Source organism: Silurus meridionalis, chromosome 6 (assembly GCF_014805685.1).
Source record: "Silurus meridionalis isolate SWU-2019-XX chromosome 6, ASM1480568v1, whole genome shotgun sequence".
NCBI classification, from domain to species: domain Eukaryota; kingdom Metazoa; phylum Chordata; class Actinopteri; order Siluriformes; family Siluridae; genus Silurus; species Silurus meridionalis.
The window spans coordinates 14,011,261-14,020,738 of record NC_060889.1 but is presented as its reverse complement, the minus strand read 5'-3'; the positions used below and the strand labels follow the sequence as shown (position 1 = coordinate 14,020,738).

The 9,478-nt window shown below is 41.3% G+C and overlaps 1 protein-coding gene across 1 annotated transcript; it reads right to left on the bottom strand.

Moving 5' to 3' along the window:
* Nucleotides 1-2,166: 2,166 nt before the first annotated feature.
* Nucleotides 2,167-9,402, bottom strand: si:ch211-212k18.5 (sal-like protein 3). Its single transcript, XM_046850938.1, has 3 exons — nt 8,994-9,402; nt 3,544-6,821; nt 2,167-3,444 (listed from the first exon to the last, which is right to left on the bottom strand). The coding sequence occupies exons 1-3, from the start codon at nt 9,067-9,069 to the stop codon at nt 3,202-3,204; spliced, it is 3,597 nt and encodes a 1,198-aa protein (XP_046706894.1). The 5' UTR covers nt 9,070-9,402; the 3' UTR covers nt 2,167-3,201.
* Between the last annotated feature and the right edge of the window lie 76 nt (nt 9,403-9,478).

Sequence of the window (9,478 nt, the reverse complement as noted above, 5' to 3'; positions counted from 1 at the left end):
TTTGAAGGTGCAGCTACTGGAAGCTGATCAGCTGATAGACTTCTGCTTTCTCCGGGGACTTCACACACTTCATGGACTGACATTTAAGGCTAAACGGGATGCAATTTTCGATATGCATACAAAAAGAGAGAGAAAAAAAAATCTTTGGTGGTGAAGGTTTTCTCTGATCAGAAAAAGGAACACGGTTTAACTGATGCCTCAGTTTTTAATCTCCTCTTTTCAAGGGTCAGAACAGTCAATATAATGATCACCTTAAGGGCGTTTTGAAAAAGAAAATAAATAAATATTACATTTAGAAGCATAATGTAAGATTATTAAATATATTAATATTATTTCGGCTGCTCCCGTTAGGGGGCGCCACAACGGACCATCCATCTCCATATCAATCAATCAATCAATCAATCTATCTATCTATCTATCTATCTATCTATCTATCTATCTATCTATCTATCTACATTTTTATACCAAGAAGTAAATAACTGAAATATATAGAAAGAAACAGAAAACATTTACAGAAACAAGGTGTAAACTGAAAAATACTTTATTGCCTTAGGAAGCTACTTTAACAGCTGAGCATGTTTTCCTTGAATATACACTTTAATATAAATGAATATACATCCAGTAGCTTGCAAAAAAGAATGAATAAATGTACAATACATTTTTTAACATATAGCATATTACTCAGTAACGTTAACAAGTAAAGCAGAACTTATTTATAATAACCCTGATACTTCTTTTAATCGTTAACTATGTAGCTTACTGTGGCAAGGATTAAGGATCACTGCACCACCACATTTCCAACAGAGCATCTGTTGCTCCCACCCGTGGACTAAACCTGCTACTGCACATACGTGCTATATTGTTTAAGCATTTACTAAAATACTTACACAAAGAAAAAAGGCACATATGCTGCTCTTGGATTCTACCTGGTATTTTTCAAGCCAAATTTGAGTTAGTTTGTTTGTTAGACTTATTATTAGGCTTAGACTATTTTTAAAATAAGATTTAGTATTAGACTTGAATATGACACAGCGAACTTATAGTCTTTTTTGTAAAGTTTCATGTACATTTTTACCTGTCCTCGTTGCTTTACAGATTTCTTTTAACTACTTAACCTGACTTTTCTTTGTCTAAAAAGCTGCCTGTGAGTTTACCTGCAAAACTTAAACATTTAAAGAAAAGCCATCCCATCATCTACGTATTTTATTCTTTCTGATTTCCTTTTTAAATTCGTTTAAAATTTGTTAACGCCACTGAAAGTTGAATATTTTGATATGTTTGTGTTGAGAATGTATTACTAGATTTAGATATGCTTCATCACACAAAACAGTTTAAAGTGGTCACTCAATGAACACACCTAATCCACATGGCTCATGGATGGCCTGAAGATTAATTAATTCAATTAATATAATCTTTGAAGAAATAGTAACTATAAATTCAAATTCACCATTAACTTACTTAATAATTAGCATTTTATTTTTATTCATTGGTTGATTAGTCCAGTCCTGTACTTTTGATTAAGACATGCCTAGTGTTGCTTCCGAAAGTGTGTGGACAAACTTCTAACCCTTTTTTGGGCTCTTTGTCTCTCTCCCTCTCAACCTCAACATTCTTCTCCTTGGTTACCAGTTGTCATGGTTTCAAGGGCTCTGCAGAAGCAGGATTAGGAGGCATTTTGGGGACAGCTGGCTGGGTTGGTCCCAATTGCCCCCCTTCCTTGCCGCAGGTTCAGAGACGCTTGGGTGGGGTAAGGGGATCATTGTGCAGGGATTAGAGCTTCCTGTGTGTCAGTCCCATTACATAGGGAGGAGTAGAGGATGGAAAGAGGCTGAAAGAGTGAGAATGAAAGAGAAAATAAAAGAGGGAGCATATGAAAGCGAGCGTGACACAGAAAGAGGGTGTTGGAGAGGAGGGAGTGAGTGGAGGGGGTGCCTACAGCTGCACACTCAATCACAGTGCACAAGTTTGCGCACTCACACACACACAGTCATGGACACACATACACCTATCAACATGCGCACCACAGATCTGGCAAACTAAGCCATATAAAAGGAAATAGACTTTGAAAGGTTTAAAAAACTATACAAAAGATCTCTGAAGCAGATACAGAATATTGATCTTGGGAAAACACAAACACAGTATAAAAAATAGACAGAAGAATGACTGTTATGGCAATGATTCTCTTGTATGTTTAGTAATTCGCACATTACACAAATATTTATCTGAATGACATGACATTCATTCGGCTTTTATTCCTAAACCTCGAAACAATGAAGTACACATTTTTAAAGGCAACAGTGATGGGGAACACACAAAGTAAAAAAAAAAATCAAAATAAAAATTGGGCAAAATAGAGTTCTGTACAATACACTGACAAAGGGCAGCATTTGTCTTGAGTGACTGAAGATATCAAATAAATGGTCATTTTGGCAAACTATATGCCTGTTAATGAAATAAAGATTGGTTTAAAGATAACGATCTTTTTATCTCTCTGCCTAAAGATTTTAAATGTTTTTAACAATAATAAAGTGGCTTTCACAGAAGCTTATTCTACAGCCGTTAGGGTGTATAGATTTGTCCTAATTTCCATCCAAATACATGACCACAGTCAGAGTGATGAATCCAGTGAAATTAATTGCATTTTGAGACATGCCAAAGTAAATTTTTCTCCAAAAAATCAAATCTCATTAATAAAAGGTTGACAGAGATGCTACAACATAGAAAACCATACAGTACATACAGAAACATAATGGTTATAATGAAGGGAGAGAAAACCATCAATGATGATGAAACGAAAAATGAAAATAAAGGATCAATTTCAATTTTCGTCCACTTCTATCGAGCTGACCACTGCTGATGATATGATTTGGTATGCAAATCCTTTTTGTTTTCAAATAACCTTACTTTTGTTGGCATTATCTCTATTGTAAATGGCTGGAAATCAAAACATTGAACGATTTGTAATATACAAATACCACCATTTTTTTCAACCATTACACCTGATTCGAAGTACGATGATATCTGATAACAAGGACTTTGTGTACATCAACATTTCCTTGTTTTCAGAAAAAGGCACTAATATTACCATGTTAACACTCACTATTATTCTACAATAACACAAGAGCTACATCTAACACAAGAAAAGTAAAAATGATTGATTAATAACTGACACATTATGTCTCTGCATTCTTTTACATCCTTTTAGACCCTGTCTCCAGACTTCTGCCCTCCATCGGCTGAACCAGCAATAGGCAGAGAATCCTCTGTTAAGGACAATGCTTCAGAAGTCGTTTCTATTCCATTTTCTTTTCTTTCTTGCAGGTTTTCAGTGGAAGCATGGGGACTAGCCTCTGTAGTGTCTTTATGATTTCCCTCCAAAGACTGTGGCACAACTGATGCATTCAGCTCATTGGTCATTATTCCACTATGGGTTTTCATGTGTCCCTGAAAACAAACAGTTTTATAACAAATGAGGACAGTGTTACAAGCCAAGTTTCAACACAAATTGCAATGCATGAAACAGACGTGTTGCTGAAACCTTACCTTTAGTCCACTACGGCTGGCATACTCTTTGCCACAGTGCATACAGCTGTAGGGCTTTTCAGTACGAGCAGGCTGTGTTGGAATCGCTTGAGTATCTGACTTGGTCATTGCATTTTCAGCTTCATCTTTAATCCAGTTTCCATGACTTATTTCTGTGGGTTTGATAACCCCTTCCTTCCTCTTTAAATCTTGAGCATCGCTAGGCATCGTGTTCTCACTCTCCTCCCCTTGTGCTCTATTAGTAATTATTGAGGACAACGATACACCTCCTTCACTGAGCTCAGGATCCATGTCCTTTTCATTAACTGGCACAACTTTCTGTGTGTCTCTGAGTTCAGTCTTGGGCTGATGGGATGGGCTGGAGGGTGGTGTGAGTGCTGGAGAAAGATCGAGAGCTGCAGACTGAGAGTTGGATTTTGGTTCATTGACCACCAGATGAGAAGGTCCTGTGTAATCTCTGCTGTTGGGCAAAGAATCCTGGGAACTGGTTCTGGTACAGAGGGACAGAGGAATGTTCTCATCATCCTCCTTAGCCTTACTTACTCCAGCACAAATTTGAGACTTATTATGAAGAGCTTGAAGAGCACTGAGACTAAAATCACTAACGCTGCTTGGGTTAGCATCAGTGCCAGTATCTTCTAAAGGAGAGGAGTTAGCAGATGTGCTGTCACTGGTATATGGGCTAGTGGGGTCTTGTTTTTCTAAGACATGATCAGTAATTGGATTTACTTGACTAACAGGTGTGTCACGCATATCTTTTTGAGCATCTTCTGTTTGTTTTGCTTCAGGTGATGTCCTAGTTCTTGAAACAGTAACAGAGGAAGACACACTCATGCTCATATTAATTGGAAGAGATTGGATGGTCTTTGGCAGAATGACACTGCCCATTTGATTAGCTTGTTCCTCTGTTCCCAGATCTCCATTGCCCTCTGGTGGCAACTGCCCTCCTAGATGCATCCGAATATGATGCTGTAGCACCACAGCATTGGTGAATTTACGCTGACAGAGAGGGCAGGAGTTCTGTGTGCGTGTATTTGGTGGACGTGCCCTGTGGGTAGCCAGATGAGCCCTTAGACTTCCTTTAGTAGAAAAGGAGCGACCACAAAGCTTGCAGGGAAAAGGACGCTCACCAAGATGAGTGGCCTGATGAAGACGAAGTGCCCTGGGGCAACTAAGTACACGCAGACAAACTCCACATTGGTTAGGCACCAGAGATGGTAGGGAGGAAATTGATCCTGAGATGCTGTGGGAGCTGAGATCACTGCTGGGATTAGGATTTAGGCCCAAGGCTGTCATCATCTCCCTTCTGTACTCTGAGATAGTACTAGTGGACGTAGTGGTGGAAACATCATTAGCTTGAGCATTTCCATTAGCCTGATCTTCACCGAAAGGTTTTGATGGAGGCTGCTTTTCCAGCTTCTGTGCAAGTCTCTGGAGCTTGCAGGTGTCAGAAGTAGCAGTTGAAGAAGATGGAGAAGAGGAGGAGGATTGGGGTTTGGGATATGGGGAAAAGGGAAAAGTGAGCTGGGGGTGAGGGGAAGTAAGGTGAGGAGGCCTCAAGAGGGCCAGGCCAGGGTGATGAGGTGAGGGACCTGAGGGAAACAGGATCTTGGGGAGGTGGGCCAGCTGAGAGTATGGAGAAGTGGGATGTATGGTGGAGTGTGGAGGAGTATTTTCATCAAATCTCTGTTGCTTAACACCTTTAAATTGGTTTGTCATTACAGAGGAAGATAAAGAGGGGGTAGTAGATGAAGAGGAAGACTGTATGCTAGCTGAAGCAGATGCCACTGTTGATGCAGATGCGCGATTGAGCTGTAGCAGGGAATGGGCAGTGGACAAGAGAGCTAAATCTACACTGGGAGGAAGTGGGAGAGATGATGAAGAAAGGCGAGAAGATGAACCAGATAAAAACCCAAGAGCTAAGCCATCTGGTACACTTACACCACCTTTAACTGCGAAAGACTCTTCATCTTCTGCACGGCGCTTTCTGCGTCTTTGTACTGCCATAAGTCCAGATCCTGACTGGTTCTGCTCTGACAGAGCAGGTGGAAGTAGAGAAAGTGACAGCTCTGGATTCTGCTCACGGTGGCGGAGAAAGTGGGCCTTTAGATTCCCACGGGTAGTAAAGCGACTGAGACAGACAGGGCACTGGTATGGCCTTTCACCAGTATGGGATCTCAAATGAATCTGCAAGGAGGAGTCACTGCTCAGAACTTTACCACAAAACCGACAGACATGTTGCTGGCGCCCTGTTGAGGTGGTCAATGATCCAGCTGAGGATCCCACAGCAGAGCTGAGTGACAGCTGCTCCTGGGTGGTAGAGGTTAGCAGAGGAGTTTGATAACTAACAGCACCGGTCTGACTAAGTGATGTGTTAGGGGACTTTTCATGAAGATAACGGGGAATACCCAATGACAAAGAAAGAGGTAGCACAGATGCTCCTGAGGACACTAGAGATGAGGCAGAAGAAGATGGTGTGGATGATGAAGAGGAATATGAATCTTTGTGCCCATTTGCATTACATATGTTGAGGTTTGTAACAGATTCTTGGATTAGTGTTGGAAGAGAGGATGTTATGGAAGAGGCTGTAGCTTGAGAAGGACCTGAATTGGATATAGAAGGTGACAGAGATTCTGAGGTTCTTTGGGGGGTTTCCAGAGATGCTGTATCCTGGCTTGTGATTACTCCACCTAAACGTAGCACTTGCCTGCAGATTTCTTCAGTCATCTGCATTTGGTGTATCTGCCTCTGTTGCAATACCCTAAGTTCTTCTAAAAGCACAGCTAGGGTTGGTGGCACATAAACATCTTCTTGGAGATTGGAAGAAGTTTGCTGTGTTGTATTAGGGCTCCTTGGATGTGGACCAGCATTAAGAGAAGACGTGGATGTGGAGGATAAACCAATGGCTGTGGCTGAGATACCCATCTGAGGAGAGGATATGGTGGAATGAGACTGATGTACAGGAATGTGGGAAACCTTTTGCTGGACAGGAGGAGGGGATTGAGTCTGGGAAGACAGGGAAGGGTGTGGAAAATCTGGAGAGAGAGAAGAATGTGTATTTGGAAGAGATGTGGTATAGGGGGCAATATGGCTGGGCCAGTGTGGAGGGGATGAACTTTCATTTGGAAGAGAAGGGGCATGCAGCCCACCAGGTGATGGCCTTGGGGCAAGGGGAGGTTGACAATCTTGGAGGCAAGAGGGGGATGGAGATGAAGAAGAAGATGAGGTAGGTTCTGAAGCAAGAGAGTCTGATGGTGACTTCACCGCCAACTGATTATCTGTAAAACAAAAACATAAAAGTATGGGTATTTAGATAAAACAGTCTTTGAATTTAGAGCATCACAACTACAATATAACTGGCATCTTCATTTGTTTTAGTTTTGTAGTGTATATCACTGCTTCAGGTGAATCCTTCAGATGTTTGTTAAAATGTAAGTTATATCATTTATTTTGTTTAAATATATTTATGTACTAGAATATATATTTACATACTAGAAAAACAATCTCGGATGAACAACCTTCTTTCTTTACTTCTGCCACAGGCCACTAACCACCTTGCTGCTATGGCAACACATTGTAGAGGACAATGGCTATCACCACAACAACCCATAACCCTCTTAACCTAGCACTTTTTGCATCATTTCTGTCTTTCATCTCTTCATTCATCCTTCCCCTGACACAAGGTCACAGGTCAGACTATACTATGGGTTTTGGCCACTGTCTTCATGCCCTGATTGGCCAGTTGATCTGACCTCTAGAGACCACAGGTCAAATTCTTTCAGAATCTTTAGCAGAGAGAAAGAAAATAAAGACGGGGGTTGGGAACTGGAAAACTGAATGACAGACTGTGCTATTCTCAGTACACTTTGAATGACTGTACACAATGTTATGTCACCACATCTTGTACATCATTAAAAATAAACAATTTAGTATTAATGGATTCAACCAAACTATGTTAGCCAAATCAAGAAAATGTAAGGACTCTGCAAGGACACCTTTAGAAGTTCTTCATGTTTGAGAAATTCTTTACCCATCTGCATTCTAACCAATAGAACCCCCAACTGAGTAGGGGTATGTGATGAATAGAATGAAGGGAGGTGGGGGGTTTACTGACTGAGTAGAGAGTAGGGGAGCACAAGGGAACAGAATAAGAGAGGAAAAAAGAGAATAGAAAGAGAAGAGATTAATCTTTACCCAAAAAAACCCTTCTTCCCCTCCCCATTTGCCTGCACCTTATTCACAGTGAATAGTAAAGTTTTCTAAATGAATAAAAGACCCCCAGCAGTCAAGCAAAGAATGCTGGAAGTCTCTTGGAAAATTGGTATTATTGAAAAGATAACACAGTTATGGGCCCTGAATGATGCATGTCAAAGTAATGACTGAGTTTTTTTTTCTTTCCAAATTCCAGGAAAAAAAAAAATCTACTTTCAAAAACAAAACTTGAGCTATTACTTGGCCACAGGATGATCAGGTACTATATACACTGCGGAAATCTGAGCAGAATCTCCTGAACAATGACCCTACTCACTACATACAACAGAACCACACACCATTACCGGGCTGTTGCTACTTAGACAGTAGGGTATGACCAGATATGGTTTAGTTTAAAACTTGTCGTGATGCACTGTGATCCAAAATCCAATATATGGTCCAGCACATAGACAGATCTTTTTGATTTTTAACCAGATTTAGGCAAATTAAAACTAACGTAAGTAACCAAATCAGGTGCCTGTGTGATACTGAGCAAAAGTGGACCAACTGTGAATGCTGGTCTTTATCATGCTTGTGATATGATGTCATCAAAGCTTTGCTGTGACTGGATACAGAATGTAAACAAGTTTTGCCGTTGTCTAAATGAAGGTAAAATGTACACTGTGAGCTCTGAGTTTTTTTGTGAACTCACCTGAATCTCCAGTTCATTTGGCAACATTGCAGTACAGGCTTATCACATATAAAATCGATGAAATGAATTACGTATTAAATCAATGCTATTCACGAGCAAACACATAACGCTGATATTTGATTCCCTTTTTGTTTATTTTTTAGAATCATTTCATAGCGTTCCTGGGAACGTTGTATTTTGGTTAACAATGTCAACAGTGTTCCCGAAACAAACTGGCAGAGAGCAGGCGCCAGTTTGCTTGTCGGTGCTAGGGTTTAAGTACGCAAAAAGTAGTTCACTTTGGGGAATATCTGTTTTGCCAAAGATCATTTTAGAAGATAATCTTTTACATGCATAGAAACTACCTTTCCGGATACAGCGCGTGCAATCTAATTTACTACATTCAAACAAATATAGTGAAACCGGGGTCAATTTAGGGTGATAAATATTATGTATCATTTATATGACTGAGTATTCGAAAAAGCAAACAATAATAGTTATTTGCTGGTAAGTGGCACCTCTTAATTCAAAGGGCGCGCGGTTGCAAGAAGCCCAATAAATCTCTCACCTTGCGATGCCAGGCGCGTGCCCCCCGGATCCGCGTTAACGAGCTGCTGCGGTCGTTTCTGCTTGCGGCGCGACATGATTCACAGCCAGACCTCGAACAGTGACGGGGTCATCAGCCGGAGGCAACGGGTCTCCTCGAGGTTTCGCGTACGGCTCGCGTCTTGCTCAATGAAAGCGGCTATAAATAAAAAAACTTCGGGCGCGACGTCGACGTGAAGTCACGCTCGCATTAACACGCGCGCGCGCACACACACACACCTTACACCTTTTCTTCGGAAACCGATCGAGTCAGCATGGGCGCCCGATCGCCGAGCGGCAACCGTGACGTCCGCTGCGGCGCGAATTGGCGAGTGCGCGTGGTGTTATTTCCTCAACAAGTCCCCTCTTTCTCAAACTTGCACGCTGTGCATGTACCCCTGCTCCCGAACGCACGCACGCGCACACGCACACACACACAGTCTCTCCTTGTTCTTTACTGACATTTGC

What these genes read in the sequence shown, in the direction of transcription:
- si:ch211-212k18.5 (XM_046850938.1), bottom strand. Translation starts at nt 9,069, where the DNA reads ATGTCGCGCCGCAAGCAGAAACGACCGCAGCAGCTCGTTAACGCGGAT. An exon ending in CACGCGCCTGGCATCGCAAG is followed by an intron (nt 6,822 to 8,993) that starts GTGAGAGATTTA and finishes TTTGTTTTACAG; the next exon opens with ATAATCAGTTGGCGGTGAAG. An exon ending in CCAGCCGTAGTGGACTAAAG is followed by an intron (nt 3,445 to 3,543) that starts GTAAGGTTTCAG and finishes GTTTGTTTTCAG; the next exon opens with GGACACATGAAAACCCATAG.